This window comes from Squalius cephalus (genome assembly GCF_949319135.1).
Source record: "Squalius cephalus genome assembly, chromosome: 11".
In the NCBI taxonomy this organism is placed as follows: Eukaryota; Metazoa; Chordata; class Actinopteri; order Cypriniformes; family Leuciscidae; genus Squalius; species Squalius cephalus.
The window spans coordinates 5,139,068-5,162,869 of NC_137132.1; the positions used below are offsets into that span (position 1 = coordinate 5,139,068).

The 23,802-nt window shown below is 36.3% G+C and overlaps 2 protein-coding genes across 9 annotated transcripts in view; one reads left to right on the forward strand and one right to left on the reverse strand.

Moving 5' to 3' along the window:
• The window catches only part of LOC307167486 (uncharacterized protein), a 565,869-nt gene that overhangs the window by 358,769 nt on the left and 183,298 nt on the right, over window positions 1-23,802 (forward strand). The window lies entirely within an intron of this gene.
• The window catches only part of LOC307167496 (uncharacterized protein), a 69,063-nt gene continuing 48,097 nt past the window's right edge, over window positions 2,837-23,802 (reverse strand). For 2 of the 7 annotated variants that reach the window (XM_079886651.1, XM_079886650.1), the window contains exons 2-4: window positions 19,098-19,148; window positions 17,160-17,394; window positions 13,493-15,424 (exon numbers count right to left, since the gene is read on the reverse strand). In XM_079886651.1, the coding sequence (XP_079742777.1) occupies window positions 14,562-15,424; window positions 17,160-17,244 (948 nt within the window). In that variant the 5' untranslated portion in view covers window positions 17,245-17,394; window positions 19,098-19,148 and the 3' untranslated portion in view covers window positions 13,493-14,561. Of the gene's footprint in view, window positions 4,386-5,932; window positions 6,168-6,334; window positions 6,379-13,492; window positions 15,425-17,159; window positions 17,395-18,319; window positions 18,382-19,097; window positions 19,149-23,802 lie in introns of those variants that run through there. The other 5 variants (XM_079886653.1, XM_079886654.1, XM_079886649.1 and 2 more) reach the window with 4 other exon arrangements.

Genomic DNA, 23,802 nt, shown 5'->3' on the forward strand with positions numbered 1-23,802 from the left:
ACACACACACACACACACACACACACAGACACACACTATGAATACATTTTATCAGCGTTATGGACATAACATGAAATACACACACTTTACAAGTGTCCTACAAACTCTGTGAATTATTAAACAAACTGCCGATGTAGCATGAAAAAGACTTGCTTGAACACAATAAGTGTGTTTTTGAAACTCATTTTTGTAATACATTATGTAGGGAAAACCACTGTTATGGATGTGACGTTTTCACATTATGGATGTTAAGTGTCTAAACTAATGACTTTTGACATAAAACTTCAATAGTAATGGCAAATAATTACAAAACTCTAAATTATCCATGATCCACAGGAATACTCCAGACAGTCTTTTAAAATATACAACTTATATACATAAACATGCAATACAGCCAAATTGCTCCATGTCATTTATTTTTGTGGAAAGCCAGTGCAGGCCTGAGCGGCAGTCATATTTTGTACCGCCATGCGGTACATCTAGTTATTTTAATAATTTTAATTATTATTATATTAATTATATATATATATACATATACATATACATATATATATATATATATATATATATATATATATATATATATATATATATATACATACATATATATATATATATATATATATATATATAAAACAATTTTTTTTTTTTTTTATGTTATGTTTTTCACTCTTGATGTTTTAGAGTTTCACCCCTTCATTGCTGAGCACTTTTTTTTCTGCATCGTGGCCGATTTGTAGAGAATTTTTGTGTTTTTGTCAATTTCCCATTCATTTCCTATGGGGGTCATTTTTGACCGAAGACCACGAGTGTGACTATTTTTTTTATGACCACTTAGCATGCTCGGATCATGAGCTCAATTTTTTTTTGTATTCACATACCTACTGCCAGAAAAGTCACCAAGTTTCGTAACATTCCGATGAAGCTGTGATTTTTAAAAATTCAAAACAGATTTTTTGTAATCTGAATTTATTGGTGTGTATGTGTATAAAAGTGTGTTTGTATGTGTGTGTGTGTGGGTGGGTGTGAATTTTTTGCACTCTTGATGTTGTAGAGTGTCACCCCTTTACTGCGGTGTACTTTTTTTTTGAATTGTGGCCGATTTGTAGATTGTACGCATTAAGTAATGTTAATGAATGGTATCTTATTGTAGTGTTACCAAATACAGGAGATAAAACGTGTTTTATTTGACTTGGCTGTACTTTTATTTAATCCAAAACTGCATTCATATTTAATTTTGAAAGGGCTTTTTAAACCTGCTAAGAGTTATCCAGCCAAGAATAAGCCTAGAACAGCTTTTCTGATGGACTGATATTAATGACATGATGACGGCTTTTTATTTCATTTCTCATCTCCATAAATATAGGCTATCTAAAGCTAATGCAAGGGCTAGAAATCAATTAATTCTTTGCTGATACTTCCTCGTCATCATGAAGAGCGCAGTTCGCGCCGCGTCTGTCGTTGCTATGCAACCAACATAGGCGCGCCTGGAAAAACGAGCGCGCCGTTCGCTTCTATTATTATAAGCGCGCTTGCCGCGCGCCTACATTTGAAATCTGCACGCGCAAAAAACGCGCTACGTGAACAACCCCTTATGGCAACGTGTTTTTGTATGTGTTTTTTTGTATGTGTCATTGTGCATTAAATAATGTTAACATAAATAATGTTAACTTTTGATTTTAAAAATGTATTTTTAAATGAACCCCAAGGAGAATAATTGTGACAGTATATAACTATTGTTTATTGTTAGGTCATTTTATCTAATGTTATCTAACAAATTGAATCTTATTGTAAAGTGTTTTTAATAGTTTCCATCTTTGTAACCGTGATATACACTTTAATATATGTAAATTTAATCTAAATTAAGCTTTGGTACCGAAATTGGTACAGAGAACCGTGGATTTTCAGTGGTATTGGTACCGAATACTGAAATTTTGGTACCGTGACAACACTAGTAGCTCTGTTAGCTCGGTAATTTAGACAATAGGCTGTTGACAGAGTAATGTTAACGTTGGTAATGGCTGTTATGTTATTTTCTTTTCAATGACGTTCCTTGTTACATGTTCATTGCTGGATTTATGGAAAAACATCAACCAATATTGCATATCCATTATTATAATGGATATAATTAAAGAATACTTACACTATAACGTAAATTAGAAGTGTAACGCAAAAAAAAAAATGGATTTTTACACCTATTTTGAATTTTACTCGAATACAAATACAAATACTTTTCCCCCCCTCAACAAATACAAATACAGATACAAATACCGGCTGCTTTGCACACCCCTTCCGATGAAGCTGTGATTTTAAAAAATTCAAAACAGAAAATTTTTCGGTCAGAAGTGACCGAGGACTCTCTGAGGGTTAAGGAGTTAGAATCAGTTTAAGGAGGATAAATGTGAAAATTCAAGTGAACCCTGATTTACTAACAGAAAACAAGAGTTCAGGTATCTGTCTAGTATCAGATCTTTCACTTTCTATCATCTAATCTATACTTGTTTTAGGTTTGCACTCACAAAGTGGAAACCGCACTGAGGCGCATTCAAATATCAAGACGTCTTTGTTGTTGTTTGACTAGAGACAAAGTACCATCTTACACTGTTTACTGGCATATTGTGGATTCTCTTTGTAGAAATGTTGATATTATAAACATCCGCATATGGTCCTATATACCTACAATGTATGTTTGTATAATATAAACAACAATAGAGCGAACTTCTTAGAATTAGAACAGTTTTAGAACATTTATTATACAGAGCCTTTGGATGGCAATTTGTCTTAGGTCAACAATATTATTTCACAAACCTAATGTGAACGTGAGAAATTTGTCTTTCAAAAACTCTTTAATGTATATATGGAATGAAAGTGAAAACTAAATGACAAGTCAGAAACAACTTCCACAAAACTAATGTCACAGAACACGAGTTAACTTCACAATACATTTGCTTTATCTGAATCTCATTGTTTATTTGAAGTATTGGATCTGTAGAAACCTTTACTCACAAAATCACACATTGTCAGTGAAATTTGTAATTATTTGTTGTTATTGTACAGAGCTTATTGACCTCTTTAATATTGCAGAGATATGTGTAGGTTTTTTAATACATCTGTTTATGAAATAACAGGTTTTATAACTAAACAAACAAAAGATAAAAACACCCTCCATATTAAATTTAAAAACAGATATTGAGTGAATTGTTTCATACAGTATATGGACAAATAACTGATATTGTTTTTCTTACATTTGTTTCCAGTCTCTTTTTAAATTTGGGCATTTCTTTGAGTAAGCGTTCATTCAAAGAATAATTCAATAATTTTCTTGTTTCCAACATATAAAACACAAATGTTGTGGCATTTCACAGAAACATTAGTTTATTAGTTAACTAACTCCACATGTGAATCTCACATGATTTCCCTCAAAGTTTGGGATCTGATGAAAACATTTGCTCACTGTGACACAGAACAACACTTTTTAATATGCTTCACTAGATTACCTGATTCGGTGAAACTCTTCTCACATTGAGTACAGTGATACGGCTTCTCTCCAGTATGAACTCGCTCGTGTGATTTCAGGTGTCCAGAATCAGTGAAACTCTTGTCACAATATGAGCACTTGTAAGGTTTTTCTCCAGTATGAATTCTTTTGTGCCGTTTCAGTTCACAAGATGTAATAAAGCTCTTCCCACAGTCACAACACACATGATCTCTCACTCCAGAGTGAATGCGCAGATGACAATTGAGATTACCTAAATTTGTGAAGCTCTTCTCACACTGAGTACAGTGGTACGGCTTCTCTCCAGTATGAATTCGCTCGTGTGATTTCAGAGATCCAGGCTGAGTGAAACTCTTGACACAATATGAGCACTTGTAAGGTTTTTCTCCAGTATGAATTCTTTGGTGCTGTTTCAGATAGTCAGCTCTAGTAAAGCTCTTCCCACAGTCACAACACACATGATCTTTCACTTCATCATGTGTTTTCTGGTGCAGTTTAAAACAGAACAGCCTTGAAAAACTCTTTCCACAGAGAGAACACACATGAGGCCTCTCACCTGAATGAACTTTCAGGTGTAGTTTTAGATGTGATGATGAAATAAAATCTTTACCACACTGATCACAGTTAAATGGCTTTTCTCCAGAGTGAAAACGCAGATGATACTTGAGATCAGTTAAATTTGTGAAACTCTTTCCACACTGAGTGCATGTATACGGTTTCTCTCCAGTGTGAATTATCATGTGTGTCTTAAGGTTTCCTTTCCGTGTAAAACTCTTTCCACACTGAGTGCAGGTGTGCGTCTTTTTGGCTTTTGTTCTTTGAATTGTAAAGTTACGATGTTCCTCCACTTCATTCAGTTCTTGTCTTTGCTCTTTCACTCTCACCTGGTCTAAAATACACAGAAATACAGTTAGAATCAGTTCAAGTGAACCCTGATTTAATATCAGAAAGCAACAGAGATCAGGTTTCAGATATGTCATTTGGCAAAAGTTTACCCTTACGAAAAAGAAGTGTACTTTAAGTTAATTTCATGAATTATACTCAAGTAATGCTCAAGTATATTTTAAGTATACTTTATGTAGTAAGTATACTAATGTCAATGTACTCGTAGTATACTTGTAATTGTACCATTTCAATATTGCTTGGGACTAAATCTGCCCACTTTTAGTGTATAAAGGTAAGCATTTAAGTGCACTATAGGTACAAAAGTAGCAAACTTTAACTGCACAACTAGTTTAGAACTATGTTTCTCATTTGTACTGCATCTTTACTACAAATTAACTTATTATACAAGTATAATTCTGGTTTACTATTTTAATTCTTGTAGTAAATGTTTTTAGTTTATAAAAGTACACTTTGAAGTGTACTCTCAGTAATCTATAGTTTAATAGTTTTATACTTTGTATACTTGTAAGTTTTGTGAACATACCTTTGTAGCATTTGTGAACGAAGTGACCATACCATCATACTTATAGTTTACTATTTATATATTATGTAATAAGTATATAATAAGTATACTATAAGTATACTAAGTTCCTATTTAAATATTTCCATTCTAAATACATTTAATCTTAGCTTCATGGCTTCAGAAAATCGCATTTTTGTCAAAGACAAACGATGATCAAAACAAACATGGAGTAGATCCAGTCCAACAACACCCCAAAGTTTCACAGTCATTAACGCTTACGGTAACGTTTGGCAGTTTTGATTAATATTGTTTTGATGATCGTGCCGTTTACATTTGCGTAAGCAATCCTCTATCAGTTGTTTCTGCTTCTTCTACCCCTGTGTTTATATCCGAAGATGCGTAATAGTCCCCGTACCGTCCAACAGTGAAAACATGGATAGCCGGAAAATTCAGTCAACGGCAGGGGGAGATTTGAAGTAAATGCCTGTGTACACTAGCAGTGGACTAGCCTTCACAAACATTCAGATACTCAGAATTAGGGAAATAGCCTGTTTTCTTTATAAACCAATATTTTCAGTGTAAAAGTATGTGAAAAAGTATTTAATGTTTCTAAATTAAAAAAATAAACAACATCAAGACAAGTATATTTAGAATACTTATTTATACTTTTAAGTATATTTCGATCAAAAGATTGAGTCCTATAGTCCAAATATACTTAGACCTTTCTGTCAGTACCTATGAGTCAAGTATACTTGAGTGCAATTTTAAGTACATAATAAGTAGACTGAAAATATATGTTATTATTTTTAGTTTAAAAGAAGTATACTAATAGCACACTTGAATAAACTTCTTTTTCGTAAGGATTGTTCTGTCATTCATTTGACAATATAGTTAACATGTGTTTGACAACTGCTATATACAAGGTTATGATCATTTGAATGTATTTCTCTATTTATCATCCATATACTGCTTATTAATTCACATCTACCAAAGCAGTCAACAATGAAGAATCAAGAATGGACACCAACCTATTTGTTCCTCAGTATCTTCATGTTTTATTCTGGATGGTTCTGGATCACTCATGTCTTCAATCTCCTCTTTAATAAACTCCATCTTTAACAGTCACACAGATTTCAGCTGCTACTCCTGGAGTTTGTCCTTCTCTTGTAGGATGATGGGAATATTCCCAGTATTTATTGGTGAATTGTTGTGGGAGGGGCTTCACTGCAGGTGTGAACTGTGATCACTGTGTTTTTATCCAATCTGCATTTAAAATGTACAGGGCCATCATGTTAAACTGCTGCTGAAAAGCCAAGAGTTCCCTGTTTTCAGCTCATTCATTATGGTGATGTCTGAGATCTTCTGTAAATTGGCACATTAAACTCATTTTATTGGTGTGAACCCGTTGAAACAAACTACAGCATTGTTACCTTTTACTTCAGTTCTTGTCTTTGCTCTTTAACTTCCATCTGGTCTGAAATAAACATATTAAGGAGTTAGAATCAGTTTAAGGAGGATAAATGTGAAAATTCAAGTGAACCCTGATTTACTAACAGAAAACAAGAGTTCAGGTATCTGTCTAGTATCAGATCTTTCACTTTCTATCATCTAATCTATACTTGTTTTAGGTTTGCACTCACAAAGTGGAAACCGCACTGAGGCGCATTCAAATATCAAGACGTCTTTGTTGTTGTTTGACTAGAGACAAAGTACCATCTTACACTGTTTACTGGCATATTGTGGATTCTCTTTGTAGAAATGTTGATATTCTAAACATCTGCATGTGGTCCTATATACGTACAATGTATGTTTGTATAATATAAACAACAATAGAGCGAAATAACAGCACCACCGAGTTGCTGAAAAGCATTTTTGGCTCATTCCAGTATAGTCAAGTCAAGTCAAGTCAAGTCAAGTATATTTGTATAGCGCTTTTCACAATACAGATTGTATCAAAGCAGCTTCACAGTATTAAATTAAAATAAAATAATACAACAAGGTTTGTTTCTAGTGGAATTTATAGATTGATAAAATAAAATTAAATATCCCAAAAATATCCCCAACTGAGCAAGCCAAAGGCAACAGTGGCAAGGAACCGAAAAACTATAGTTTTTGTTTAATTTAATTCAACAAGCTATAAGACAAATCTTTTGAAATCTATTTTAAAATCTGTTTCTACCTCAAAATTTAAACAGTTAAGAACATTTATTATACAGCAGAGCTGTTTGTTTCATGTGGAAAAACCGAACCCCCAAATAAAAATAACTATTATTATTTATAATAAAACATTAGCTTTCGCTGTAATAATTACTGTAATGTCATCATATCTGATTATAATATACTTTATACTGTACTCGAATTGAGAACAAATGCATTTATTATCGTTATTCCAGAATATTAACCCTCTACAGTACAGCGTTGCCTTCTCAAGCCCTATGTTCAGTACATGTTTCTTCAAATGACTGCAACCAATTAGAATGTTTGAAAAAGTATCAAAGAACAGTCCAGTAAGGGTTGGGAGTCACTAGCATGCACCATTTGAAGGTGAGAAGGCAAGATTATTTGCTTTAGTAATCTTATTTAAAATGACCAGGAGACGTTGGGATATCGTTCAAGCAGAAGTTATTCTTTATTGAGGACTTCGCTTTGCGTTGCTGCAGTCATCCAACAATCTAATCTAAAGAAAGTTGCCTTGCAATTTTATATACATTTAGGGGAAGGGATTTACATTGAGGTTGAACAAAGCATGTAAATGAAGTATACAGGTTAAGGAACCCGCCCCAGACTCCAGAGTGTCACCACTCTTAATCCAATCAGCATAACTATTCAAACGCATATATGCTAATCCAATCAGCCTAACTATTCAATGTCTGGGGCTCCAATGAGCCATTAAAGACAAAAGGTTAGAGTGTCCGTGATCTGACTCATTTAACTTTCAATGGAAAAACAGGTCTGGCAGGAATCTCTTGCTGGAAACTCAATCATCATCTGAAATCACTCTACTAAACTTTCTCAGTTTATATACTATTGCAGTGGAAACCTAAATTAAACATTTAATAAATTTGTAATACAACACTGTACATTAAAAATGTGTGTGTATGAAGGTGTAGAGAAGCCTTTTGGTAGGTTTTATAAACTTTTTAATTTCTCATGTACAAATTCAGTTTTTCTTTTTGTTGCCTCAGGGCAACATTGTGCGATAAGGGGTACTTTTCAAAGAATACCTCACAATGGCAAATAATGTGTTACAAGAAGAGAATATACAGGGTTCCTGGGTGCACAGGAACACCCAAAGTGACACCAATGTGCAGCATCCACCTGGAGGATGCGACATCAGCCATATTGCGCCAGAACGCCCACCACAGACCTTTGTGGAGCGGAGACAGAGTGTGCTATCGGGTTGAGGTCAGGACTGGTGCGCAGTCATGTTGGAAACAGTAGAGGCCATCCCCAAACCGTTCCCACAAAGTTGGGAGCATGCAATTGTCCAAAGTATCTAGGTATGCTGAAGCATTAAGAGTTCCTTTCACTGGAACTAAGGGGCTAAGCCCAACCTTTGACAAAACAACCCCACATCATAATCCCCCCTCCACCAAACTTTACACTTGGCACAATGCAGGTACCGTTCTCCTGGCAACTGCCAAAGCCAGCCTTGTCCATCAGATTGCCAGACAGAGAAGCAGGATTTGTCACTCCAGAGAACACGTCTCCACTGCTCTAGAGTCCAGTGGCGGCGTGCATATGACACTTTGCATTGCACTTAGTGATGTAAGGCTTGGAATTAATTTTTTTTGTTGCATTTATCTTATTTTATTTAAATAATTAAACTACATTTATTCAAAATGCTTGGAATCAGGGTAACTATGTTCATTGTGAAAAAATTATTATTTTTTTTAAGAAAAAGCATCTCAAGCACAGTACAAGCATCAGATTGTAACAAAATTAAATGGAGGGAAACAAGCAAAAAATTAAACATGCATAATAAATGCTCACATACGAATGAACATATAATCACAGTAATATATGCATGCATATACATATAAACAACTAAATAAACCAGATAAAAATAAGTTTTATTCAGAGCTTGTCACCTTAAAATAATCTAAAAATGGGCTCCAAGCTTTTAAGAAAAGATCGGGTTTCATTCTAACTCCAAATTAAATATTTTCAAGATTGAGGGCAAAAAGTAGGTCAAAAACCTACTGGTTGGAGGAGATGGCAGCTTCCAATTAATTAGTATAAGTCGTCTAGCCAACAGTGTGCAAAGTGCAATATTATCCATCTCTAAAGCTGTAAGTTTAACATTTTCCGGAAGAACCCCAAATAAAGCTGACTTATGAATTCGAGCCCCTTCAGTCGGCAAAGCTGCACCCCTTTCGCTGAAGAATGCCCTTCTGCCAGCCTTAGCATCAGTCTTAAGCGCGTGGGTGACTTGCAATAGCTCTCTGTGAACGTGTCTTGCCTTAAGTTTGGGCCCAAGGACTGTAAAGTCATCTTCAAACCAATAAGTGGTAACGTACCAAAGGTGCTCTCAACTCAGAGCACAGGTCATTACTCTCTCTGCTCTTCTCATTTCAGACAATCAGAGCAGCTTTCATGTGCTTTGGAAGACACACCAAAGGACATCCGGTCACAAAGCAGAGATTATCTCACTAGATAAGTGGATGCAATTATGCTATCTTACGCTTTTATGGGCCTCCAGTGCCTCATCGGAGTCAGGGCCCACTCCACCAGTGGCATGGCCTCCTCCTGGGCACGGTCCAGTGGAGTATCCATTGGCGACATATGTACACAGACGTCCCTGCTCTACAAGCATGGGTCCTGTCTGTTTAGCTTGGCCTTGAACTCTACGCAAGCTTAGGCCGCTCAGAACATTGTCCCTCAAGGCTCCGACCTCATGGTTAGAGCCCCTTAGTCTTGAAGGAATGCCTTCGCCCTATCTTCAATTCACTTGTTGATTCGAGACACGTGTGTATTGTTCGGGTCCGGCCACACGCAGAGTAACGTGTTTTTTATCATATGGCACAGAGGCGAATGTTACACCGTGTCCTAACCAGACACGATGCGATAAGATTCCAGCGACAAATAATTTGACTGTCCACACCAGACGCGTAGTAACTATGGGACGCTATGTAGTCAATCAAAATCACAGCCAAGAATTTTTAAAGTTAAAACACAGAACAAACACAGGCTCGGACTATACACACACATGAAAGAAGGGGGGAAAAAAGAAGAAATTTAATAATATACATTTGGTCCAATATATAAAAGTACATTAGTATAAAGCTGCATAACAGTCTAGGTGTCCAGAAGGGATATGCAGCTTAAACCTTAGAGAAGTCACTGGGGGCCGACTGAGTTGTCAACTTGCCCAAGAAATGAACCCCAAACAGCAGAAAACTTTTCAATAGAGTCAGTCCTCAAAAGTCGGAGTCTTTCCATCTGTATGACAGAGATCATGTCCATAATCCACATATGGAAGGAAGGGGGTGAGGGTGATTTCCAGTTTTTAAGCACAAGTCTCTTAGCCATGACCAGCATTAGGGACTGTTGCAATGCACCTGAAAGGCAGGAAGTGCGCTGTGAGAAGCCAAAGATGGTAAGTTCAGCATCTAGTGAAAGAGGCTTATTGTAAGCCTTGGAGTACCAGTCAAAAATGCTTGACCAAAATCCAAACAATAAAGGGCAAAACCAGAAAGCATGAGAGGCTGTATCCTCTGCCACCTTACACCTGTCACACATTGGTGAAACAGAGGGGGAAATTTTATGCAATTTGGATTTAGTGTAATGTAAGTTGTGGATAACTTTGAATTGGATCAGTTGGTGTCTGCTGTTGACTGAACAGGCATGTATCGTAGTCAAGCACCTGTCCCACGTATCTTCGGAGAGCTCAACTCCTAGGTTTTCCTCCCAGGCCTCTTTAAATCTTACAGTAGGGGCTGAAAGGCAGCTTCCAAATAAACAAATACATTTCAAAATAAGATGCCTAGAGTCAGGAGGATTAAAAAGAAAATCGAAAAAGACATGCTTCTCCGGAAGGAGTTCAAAACGATAAATTATGGACTTAACATAATTTTGATTTGTAAATAGCGGAAAAAAAAGTGAGGCAAATCAAATTTCTCTCTTAACTGACAGTTTGAACTTTCATGTTGCTTTCAGTATGGCAATAAGACACACACAAAATGATATGCAAACTCACACAGCCACTTTTAACATTAACATATAATGCCATTTTGTACAAACTAATATGATTCTTTAGGGTCTAAATTAAAAAGTTTGTAATATACTTTAATTAAAAATTCTCATTAGTATTGTAAGAAAACACCCATTTTACCTGGTCAAAAACAGCTCTGTTTTCAGCACGCCGTTTAAAGGTCACCTATTATGCAAAATTCACTTTTGCATGCTGTTTGAACATGAATGTGTGTTGGCAGTGTGTGTACACAACCAGCCATTAGTGATAAAAATCCGCTCACTCCTTTTTTATTAATCCCCATAAATCATCAGCAGTGTCTCCCAATGACCTGTTTTCAGAATGCTGTTTTAGTGACGTCACAAAGCACAGGCCCCGCCCACGAGTGTTGACAGACACTGCCGTTTCAACATCGCCCCGCCCTGATCGAGTTCACAGCTGCTGCACTGACGAGAATGTCTCCCAAGCGTTGTAGGTGTTGTGTGGCTGGATGTATTAATCCACATAGCTCTCTCTATTTACTCCCGAAATCTGAGGCAGCCGCTGAAGACGAGGTGGAATTATTTTGTTTTTAAAGAAAATGCTCCCTCAACTCTACCGAAATTCGTTTATGTACTTGCGCACTTCTTATAACTTACTGTGTTTACTCAGCTCTTATGGTGATTTTCTGAAGTAAAACTGACGCTTCATCTTTTGTGTGATGTACAATAAACTTTATTAAACTCATCAGTATATGTTTGATCATCATTCGGACCTGGTCCGAAACAGCAGACTTGTAGGCTATTAATAATGGATACATACAAGCAGATGACAAATATGTAATTAAACTACTAAACTATACCTGTTCCATCTCCATACAGCACTCTGACTCTGTAGGCATTATTGTCCGACTCGAAATGAACACCGTTACTGAGAGTTTCTGATATTATCATCATTCCGTGAGATGAAATTGTCCTGAGAGAATGAGCGTGAGCTCATGAAGCTCCGCCCCCTGGGCCGTGCAGCAGCAGCTTATTTGCATTTAAAGGGCACACACTAAAACAGCGCGTTTTTCTGATCACCAAAAAATGACAATTTAAACATGCTGTAAAAAATGATCTGTTGGGTATTTTGAGCTAAAACTTCACATACACACTCTGGGGACATCAGAGACTTATTTTACATCTTGTGAAAAGGGGGATAATACGGGACCTTTAAGTGCATGTGTCTTTAAATGATAATGAGCTTTGCTCACCCCGTCCCTCTGTTCTGTGGGCGTTTTGCTACAACACCACACGTGGAGTGTTGCCTTGACAACAGTTGAGAGTAACGTTATATTTTGAAGAATGGCAGCAGGAGTCTCCGAGGACACTGTGCAACCGTATCAATTTGAACTGGAGTTGGAAAACAGGACGTTTCTGAATGGTTGGTTAACGTAATGTCACTTTGATCTATCTTTGTGTGTACTGGCAGGGTAGTAGAGTAGTGAGATACAAACGCTATGTGTTTACTGATGTATACGTTAGTTCACTGACAGATTGATGTTACAGCTAATGGTCATAAAAAACTTTTTTCGGTAAATGTCGGCTTGTCCGTGATGCGTAACGTTATCTATGCAGTACAACTTGGTACAACTGTCAAGACTGAAGCACTAACATTTTAATGATCTGTTTAAAAAATAACCAGTCTGTGAGACTATGACAGTCATTAGGCACATAAACAACACATACTCAGACAGGAGCTAATACCTTTTTCAATGTTCTCGCTTATAAAGCAGTCTGGTGAAGTGATTCGCGCAAACATGAAAGCATTGCAGTTGATCGTGGGGAATATTCCCTTCGAAAACAAAACTCAACCACTGCGCATAGATGCCATTCTGCTCATAGACAGTGCTCCAGCCTATCAACAATGATCGCGCGGACTATGATGACAGCTCGCTCACGAGCGAGGGCGGGTCTGTGTTGAAACGCTGCTGTCAATCAACAATCGTGGGAGGGGCGGCTTGATTTGAGAGAGGGGAAAACACATAAGGAGATAAAAAAAAAACACTGGATGGATATCTATCATTTTATGATGGTTGTGTACAGGCACTGCCAACACACATTTCAGTACAAGCAACTTGTAAAAGTGCATGTACCATTATATGACCCCTTTAAATAAAGCACATAAACAGTAGCCTTCCTGAGATTAGCATACTTTCTGTTCTCTGCAATGCTGCAAATAGGAACGTTTCTAAAAATTAAAATGGAAAAGATACCTTTTAATACATGTCACGGCTGGTGAGGACACGGTGTAATAAATGTAGGCACTGACAGTGACAAGAAAGCCTATTCTTTAAATTTGACAATAAGGGTTTTTGTTATCAGCTGCAATTTGTTTACGGCCAACAGTTGTAAACCTTTTTTTTTTTTTTTTTAACAAATAAATGAAAAGCCTGTTGAAATTAACAGCATCTCCCCTCTTGCTGTATCAGAATCTCACAGATTTAATGTATGATTGTCACTGTAACAATGTGTCTATTCCTAAGATCAAGCTGCCTCATTCTTTCAGTTTTTTTTTATTTCATGACCTTGGGAATAATTTATTTTTTAAATACTTTAAATGGTAGATTATAAGGCTATATATTTTATGCTGATGTATAGTATTTCTAAAGTGTTAAAAATGAAAAAAAATAACCCATGACACAAACCGTACCGAGGATTTTGTGAACCGTTCCACCTCTACAAAACACCCATGGCCCTGTATCAACATACAATGTCTGTTTTGTATAATATAAACAACAAAAGAGTGAAATAACAGCACCACCATGTTAACCGAGCTGCTGAAAAACATCTTTGCCTCATTCCAATTTAGTTGCAGTTTCATTTCAGAACCTATTGATGGCAATGTGGCGCAAGTCAAAAAATGTTACTTCATAAATTACTTCTATGAAAAAAAACTTTAACATAAATACATATTGAAATGAAATTGACGGCTAAATAACAAATCACTGGGGTTAGTTACAACTCGAACAAATAATACTAACACCATAGAACAGGTTTATTTCACTATACATTTGCTTTATCTGATTGGATCTGTAGATAACTTTTTCTCATAAAATCACACATTGTCAGTGAAATGGTAATTTTGTTTTATTGTACAGAGCTTATAGACATTTATAGACGCACATAAAATACTATTATATTGCAGAGACATTTGTAGACTTTTTAATACATATGTTTATGAAATTGCAGGTTTTATGTAACAAACAAAAGTAAAACAACAACTTTATTTTGATATTTCTTTAAATAAATGTTCAATCAAAGAATAATTCAATCATTTTCAATAATTTTTTTTTCTCCAACAAATTTCATTGTTTATTAGTTAACTAACTTCACATTTACTTAATGTGAATCTCGCATGATTTACTTGGACATTTTGATTATTTGATTTGATTGATTTTGTTTACTTGGATGATTCTTTGATTGGGTGAAACTCTTCTCACTTTAAGTACAGTAGTACGACTTCTCTCCAGTATGAAGTCGCTCGTGTGATTTCAGGTTTGCAGACTGATTGAAACTCTTGTCACAATATGAGCACTTGTAAGGTCTTTCTCCAGTATGAATTCTTTGATGCTGTTTCAGATGCTGAGCTGTAGTAAATCCCTTCCCACAGTCACAACACACATGATCTCTCACTTCATTATGCATTTTCTGGTGCCGCTTAAATCCTTCCGGCCTTGCAAAACTCTTTCCACACAGAGTACACAATTGAGGCGCCTCATCTGAATGAATATTCAGGTGTTTATTTAGATGTGTAGATGAAATAAACTCTTTACCACACTGATCACAGATAAATGGTTTTTCTCCAGAGTGAATACGCAGATGATTTCTGAGATCAGATGAATATGTGTAACTCTTTCCACACTGCGTGCACGTATACGGCTTCTCTCCAGTGTGAATTCTCATGTGTGTTCTAAGGTCTCCTTTTTGTATGAAACTCTTTTCACACTGAGGGCATGTATACGGTTTCTCTCCAGTGTGAATTCTCATGTGTATCTTAAGGTATCCTTTTTGTACGAAACTCTTTTCACAATGAGGGCATGCATGTGGTTTCTCTCCAGAATGCATTATTAAGTGTGTCTTAAGGTATCCTTTTTGTGTGAAACTCTTTCCACACTGTGGACATGCATATGGTTTCTCGCCATTGTGAATTCTTAAGTGTGCCTGAAGGTTTCCTTTTTGTTGGAAAATCTTTCCACACTGAGTGCAGGTGTGCGTCTTTTTGGCTTTTGGTATTTGAGTAATAAAGAAATGATGTTCCTCCTCTTCATTCAGTTCTTGTCTTTGCTCTTTCACTTCCACCTGGTCTAAAATACACATCAAGTTAGAATAAGTTCAAGTGAATCCTTATTTAATAGCAAAAAACAACATGTATCAGGTTTCAGATCTTTCATGTGGCAAAGGTTTGTTCTACCATTCACTTGTTAATATAGTTAAAATATGGTTGTAATTAGAGATCGACCGATTCATCGGTTTTGCCGATATACCAGTTATCGACAAAAATCCAGACCAATAGTTTTTCCGGTTTGCGTCCGTTGCTGGAGCGGCTGAGAAAGGTGCGCTGTCATTACACAGAACAAGAGCGCCATCTAGAGGCCAAATAAAACTATCACTGGCACCTCGAGTTGTTTATTTTATCACGTGAAGCTGTGCGCTGCACAGAGAGAACACGCTTCATGGAGAGCGCTGACACTTCAGATGCGCATTTAAAACACAGACAGTGAAACGGTATGAATACAGAGCACTAATGTACATGTTGCCATTTCATTATAAAGTAATTCATTTGTTGACTAGATGCTGCATTTGCAGAGAAAGAACAGAAGTATGTCTGCCGTCAAGGCTGAGAGGATTAACATTAGTAGTACCTCAAGCGGTTAAAAGAATATGATAAAAACACACGCAAACCTGACCCAAATGTTTAATGTTGCAAATGTTACCATCTATTTCCATTAGTTTATATCCAGCTGGTCACTTTTATGCATTCATTAGCTGGCGAAGTTGCATATTTAAAGCTAGTGATGTGATTGCTTTCTCAACATTGATACGTTTATGTAGCCGTCAGAAACATAAACAAATCAGAAACACATTCGATTTAAGTTATTTTTTTAATCACTACAATACATATTGTTATTTTGATTAGATAATCTTCAAGTGTTAATAGAAGCAAATAAAGTGAAGCTAAAATAGAAGCAAATAAAGTGAAAGACTATACATGTAATATAGATCTACATTTATGTAATTTTAATGCTCTGGCCTTGGCAGATATTTAAAGATCTTTAAGCATGACTCTTTGGATGTATATGAAATGGTAACACTTTACAATAAGATTCCATTTTTAGCATTAACTATGGTTAATAAATGTTGTAGAAGTATTGTTCATTGTTATTTTGTTCATTTCAACATTTACTAATAGCCTACATTTTTAGTAATAAATACATTTTTTATTTTATCTGTTAACCTTAGTTAATGTACTATGAACTAACATGAATGATCAAGGTACAATTGTATTGCTCAAATATTAATACATGCTGTAAAAATGTACATTGCGTAATATAGTTCATGAAAGCTAGCTCATACATCCTTGTTAACAAATGGGACTTGCACAGTGTTACCTATGAAATGTATGTATGTTTCTAGGTTATAGCTAAAGAAACACACATTTGACCAGTAATTTTTTAATGTTGACATTATTTTCTGTAGAATTCATTCTGTAGAACTTATAATTCTAATACATGCATATTTATATATATTTATTTCATTTAGTACATTTCAGTTCAGCACTGTTTTACTTGGAGTGTTGTGTTTTTTTTTATATCCAGTATCCATTAAAAAAAAATATTGGTTGATTAATTGATTAATCGGTTATCTACAAGTACAGTCAAACCTACTTATCGGTATTGGTAAAATCAATCGACTTCTAGTTATGATAAAAAGGTAATGATCATTTAGATGTATTTCTCCATCATTTATCATCCATATACTGCTTATTAATTCACATCTACCAAAGCAGTCAACAATCAAGAATCAAGAATGGACACCAACCTATTTGTTCCTCAATATCTTCATGTTTTATTCCTGATGGTTCTGGATCACTCGTGTCTTCAATCTCCACTTTAATAAACTCCATCTTTAACAGTCACACAGATTTCAGCTGCTACTCCTGGAGTTTGTCCTTCTCTTGTAGGATGATGGGAATATTCCCAGTATTTATTGGTGAATTGTTGTGGGAGGGGCTTCACTGCAGGTGTGAACTGTGATCACTGTGTTTTTATCCAATCTGCATTTTAAAAGTACAGGGACATCATGTTAAACTGCTGCTGAAAAGCCTCATTGTCACTGAAAGTTCCCTGTTTTCAGCTCATTCATTATGGTGATGTCTGAGATCTTCTGTAAATTGGCACATTAAAGGTTGTATCAGCGATTTCAGGCCCAAAAAAGGCCCAAACATAAATGATCACATTCATCTAATCTTTCCTAACGATCCGCTAGCTGCCCGCCCCATAAGCAGGCCGTCAAAAAAACGCGTCTCTGTAGGCAGCCTAGGCTCTGAGATCTGCACACAAAAACAATTGATTTCACCAACCACTCAAAAGCAAAATAAATAGTGTTCCAACCAATCACCGACAGGGGGAGGGTGTTGTGAGGTTTTGCGCTCGTGCACGGCTGCACGCGAAGTTGGAGCTAAAGAAGAAGCCAGCGTCTATCAACGAACAATATAAATTGAACATGGCTGAGTCAATCCCCAAGAGGAGGAGGAGGATTAGGGCGAGGGAATACCATCGTGTTTATTCCAAGACACGAATAGTTATCGGGAAGGCTTTTTGAAAGGAGGAGAGAACTTAAAGAACTGAAATTTTTTAAATCGGACGCCGAGGTTGCAGTGTTTCTTCTGGACAGGTGAGTAGCTGCTAGTGCTGACTTGTTTGGATGTGAACTGTGTGTGAAAATATCCTTCTTGAAAAAATATGAGTGAAGCTCGACTAAACTTGGGTAGCTCTAGCTAACATAGGCGACATTATGCTGAACAGAGTGAATATCAGATTGTAGGGATTTAGTGTGTGAGTTGCGTTTGTTAGCTGAAAAAAAAAAAAAAACATTCTCTTAACTAGCCTATTTTAGAATACACAATATTTAATGTGTGTAACGGATATTATATTTACTTGGTTATAAAATTATGTTACAAAACAAGTATAATGACTTACCCAGCAGAATGAGCCATCATTGAGGTAGAACGTCGATCTGAATATCGTGTGTCTGTCGCTTTAAGAAATGCGCGTGATCGTTTTTTTCATGATGCACAAAACGGGAGGGAGGGGCAAGCTAACTTGGTTTGTTTGGGATCTCGCTTCAAACACAAACAGAAGTGACGTCACCCACAATCGCTGATACAACCTTTAAGCTCATTTTAGGGGCCGATCACACCTGACGCGTTATTTGCAGTGAGAGGCGCCTATTTTCAATTGGTTTCCTATGGCAGCGAGCGTTCTGCGTGCTGTTTATGCGCCTGCTGCGCCTCGCATTTTTGAAGTTGAAAAAAAAAAAAGCAACTCCGAGCGGAAAAAGCGCCCAATGTCATCCCGTTTTTTTCCACTGTCCAATCGAATGAATGGAGAGGCGGGCCTTCCGTTTTAGTGATGAAAGCTACAGTTGCTTGAGTGCCCGGAGAGTGCGATGATGGAGGATAAACTTGTGGTGCTCTCGCGGGTTACCAGGAGCTTAACGACTTCACGACATGGACCGTAACTACCACAATGTTAACAGAAAGTAAATAAAGTTAATAAAAGGCTGATTTGACGTTTACTTGACTGACAGGACGGCTGTTTCAGTGGTTGCCTAGCAACATAAAAAACGCAGCGCACTGCTCGTTCTGTGTGATGGGGCAGTGCTGTGCACCTCGCGTTTCCGAACCTGAAAAACGCGTTAGGTGTGATAGGCCCCTTATTGGTGTCAACAGGCTGAAACAAAATACAGCATCATCACCTTTGAAATTTCACTTCAGTTCTTGTCTTTGCTCTCTCTCTTCCATCTGGTCTGAAACATATTAAAACATTAAGTTGTTAGAATGATGTAATGTGAAACATGTTAACATGTTAATGTTAACTGTACATATTTGCTGTACAGAGTAAGGCTATATATTTTTACTATATAACACATCATGAAAGAAGCAAGTTCATCTTTGTGTTTGTGTTATATATAAATATTACTACATTGCTGGATTAAAATGAACACTGCCAGTAATTTTCCAGAATCTGCATGCATTCACCCACATCCCGTAAAGAACCGTGACATAGATGTGACATGTAATGTCTCCTAAACTTTGGTAAGCGATTTCTCTCTCGCTAGTGCATTTTTTTTTTTTTATTCGATCATAAACTAGCACATTACGTACCGTTTCACTAGCTAGCGAACGATCCCAGCTTCAGTGTCATCACTACGACACACACCTTACGGCATTGATTACGGCTTTTGTTCACGCAGAGCGCGTTCTGGGACTGATACCGGCAATGTTACTAGGTCCCCAAACTGGATCGATCCCGGCATCAATCCCAGGACGTGTTTGCGTTCACACAGAAGGCACTCTGGCAATTTCCCGGGATCAACGCGCTGTGTGAAAGGGGCTTAAGTAACTTGGCAACTACAAGTCAACTTTTTCTACTAACCCGAACCCTAACACCTAACCCCAACCTAACTGTCTACTGACAGTCTACTACTACTCTAATGAGAGTTAGTTGACAAGTAGTTGCAAAGTTACTTATAGTTATTAGAATGTCTAAAGTGGACTATCAAAATAAAGTGGAACCATCTTAAACATTATAAAATCACTTTTACACACACAGAATGACTATCAAAAGGTACAAATTTATTAAAAACTGTTAACACAGTCAAACGTAACAACGTGTGCGTGAGAAGAAAATATTGCAAATCAACAGCCACACAGTTTACAGTTAAATGAAATTGTTTTTAACAGTTCAGTTACCATTGATGAAATGACCTGCATTTAAGACCAAATTAGACTAGCATATTGCATTCAAATCCAGACTCAAAACAGATGTGTTTAGCTGTGCATTTACTGAATGAGCACTGTGCCACTGAACATCTGACTGATTGCACTTTATGTCATCTATGTATCATATTTTTATTCTTTTTATAACTGGTTTAATTATCCTTGTTTTTATTTTGGTTACGATTTTGTTTATTTTTTGGTTAGGGCTGTCTGGCTGGAAGAGTTGAGAGAATTGGGAAGTGAGTTTACACACACACTCAGACATGAGTTTGGGACAGCAGGTCCTTGGATGCAGGCTGGTGTATTACTTTTGCATATGTTGTGATTATTTCATCATTATTATAATTCCTTTACTATGTAAAGCACTATGTGTATGAAATGTGCTATAAAGAAACATCTTAAACATTAAAATAAAGTAATAAAATATTTATATGTAAATCTTACTTTTGTCTCTTTTTTTTTCTCATAGGTTTGATATGAGCATTAGTAACCTTGGTTACACACGCACAGCATCCTGTCAGAAGAATTCAGTTCTCTTTCGCGACTTATCGCACTTTTAATATTTCTTTTCGATATAAAGCACATCATGCTCTTTTCTTTCTCATTCATTCATGTTTTGTTATTAATAACTTTAAACAGAATCATCAACTGAAATCTGCGCGGATTATCAAAGATATGACATTTATAGGACATAAAGGGTCTATGCGGCAAAAGTGAAACGAGTGAAATGTTTCGAAATGTCTCTTTGCAAAGCCAAGCACCCGTTGATAAAGGGTGAGTGACTTTGCGAGCCACATGATTTTTGCCAAAGAGCCAGCTGTGGCTCGCGAGCCATAGGTTCCCGACCACTGATCTAGACTGTAAATGGATCACCAAAAAAATTATGATAATATTAAAAATATCTTCATTTGTGTTCCAAACGTGGACAAAAGTCTTGTGTGTTTGGAATGTGATGATGGCGAGTAAATTATTTTTCTGTGAACTGTTCCTTTAAGAAATGGAAGACCAAGAAAGATGACTCCTCTCCAAAGTCGGTTTGAGTTCTGCAATGAATAACACGGACATCAATGATTTAATATATAATATGAAAAAGAAGGTATACTGTTGCATAAAAATTAGTGCTGGGCAAAGATTAATCGTGATCAATCGTATCCAGAATAAAAGTTTGTGTTTAAATAATACATGTGTGTGTACGGTGTATAATTATTTTGTATATAAACACATATGTATATATTTAACAAAAATGTGTAATTTATATATAAAATATTTATATATAATATAAATTATATATAAATATATATTCAGTGTATACATGCAAATATTGCTTAAATATATACATTCATGTGTATTTATTTATACAAAATAGTTATACACAGTACCCACACATATATTATGTAAACACAAACTTTTATTTTGGATGCGACTAATCACGGTTAATCGTCGTTGCCCAGCACTAATAAGAATTTAAAGTAAACAGGCAGGAGACAAAACAAACATTAATTAAAAAACCTTTTTTACCTTAAAAAACCTTAATTAAAAAAACAATTGATAACGACGAGGAATTTTAACCTTTCCTTACCATAAACCGTCTTTTCCTCTGTTCTGAAGAAGCTGAGAAAATCCTCAAGTGTCATTTACTCCCGGCGCAGGCAAAATGAACACACAATGCACAACAAGTCTGAAATATTACATGCAAAACATTAATTTTAACAATTATCACTACAACAGCATCAAAATAATTCAACCTTTTTTTACATATTGCTGTTTCATTTCCTTAAGGGAAACTAAATTCATTACATTCGGGTTAACAAAAATAATTAAATGTAAATCTGTCGATATCCTGTAAACATGACATAAGAAACACACTTTATTAAAAGTGTCTCTTCAGTTCAATAAAAGAGGCCGTTAAGTTGTTAAAACCACGGATATATTCCCATATAAATCTCTTTTCTTGCTTTTTCCGCATTCCAAGAAACCTCAACAAAATCTTGGTCAAAACAACTGATAAGGACTTTAATTTATTATCTTTACTTACCATAAACCACTTGCTTCCACCTGAAGACGCTGAGAAAATTGCGGAAAATGGCTTTTCTCACTGGTGTTGTCCGTGTTGTTAACGTGAAATGCATGTTCCCTTTCACGTCCGCATTCCCAACCCAGCAGCGTTGTGTTACAGATTAAGAACGATTTTCAACCAAAATTGGGTTGAATCAACCCAGCGTCATTATCTCAAAAGTCTCAACCCAACGTTTTTTTTAATTAAATTGAATAATTTTAAAATAAAAACACTTAGTAAAAATGATTAAATATTATTTGTGTACCTGCACATCATGTGACCATTAACCAACATCAGAAATCCATTAAAGCTACAATATGTATTTTTTTTTCACTAACCTCTTACAATAACAAAGGCGTAGATTGATGACGCATAACCGGAATTATGGAACTTGTCGTCATGCCGATGGATCTAATAATGGATGAGTGAATACATTGATGTTTCTAACATGACTATGACTGTGGTATGAAGCAGGGCGTGATTGCTAATGAGAGACAGATATCAGCAGCACACGCGAGTCCCGCGGATATAAAGGAAAAAGGAAATTTCATTCTACCGAACTACCCGCAAGTGTTGAATTACTACACACACAGGTCAGTGTATTTGACAAGTTAAACTTGTGAAGTAACTCAGCGCTGTTTCACTTGGTCTAACGTTACACTATCATACTAAACCGCATTTGAGTGTGTTGAAAGTTATAGGCTAATGTTATTCTGTGTTAGTTTGTTGGCTGTATGAGACTAGCAGTAAACTAGATCAACATTAGAATAACATACTGATCCTATTCTAACATTTAATCATGTTGAGCTATATAACATTGATTAGTTTTATGTACAAAATCTCAGCATCTCGAAAACGGCACGCTGATATTGATCCTCGTTTTAGTTCTCCTTTTGTCCCAAAGTCTGCTTGCCATGGTCCATAATGTTTGAACGAAACAAAAACAGCGTGAGCGTGCCGCTAGACGTAACGCAGTTGTCCATGTCTGTCGCCATGGTTACTATGGCAGTACCAGCAGAAACCAGGGATAACGAGGATAATTTCCCAAATCGCCGAACTGCACTGGCTTGTATTTGAGACAGGCGTCTACATGAGACAGGCCTTTAATTTAGTGTTGAGATGAGCATGACAGAGGGAGGTTACCAAATCTGTGTTTGTGTTTAACAGATCAGTTAATGTAAGAATTAGCCTACTATATTTCCGTATGTCTAAAGGGGGTTGCACACCAGACGAGAAGCGCAGCGCCACATCTTTAAAATTCAAACTCTCCTCCACTTCTCCCTCTCTGGCCTCCGCTAACTCTGCCTTCCTTGCTTGCGCTAACAGCTCCCGCCCAGATGCGCGGGGCTCTCTTTTGGAACTTTTGGAATATTCTAAGTACACAACTGCAGGAAATATATCACACTGTGCAAGTGATTTTTGGATATTTTATTACAAAAAATCTTACATATTGTACTTTTAACTTAATTTAATTGATCTATTATTATTATTATTATTAGCATTGTCTTAATTGTATTGTTGACCTAACATGTTTGCTTAAAATCTCAGGGTAATCTTCAACTAAATATATTAAGACAAAGAGGTTTAGCTGACAAAAAAAAAAAAAAAAACTTTTTGGGGAATCC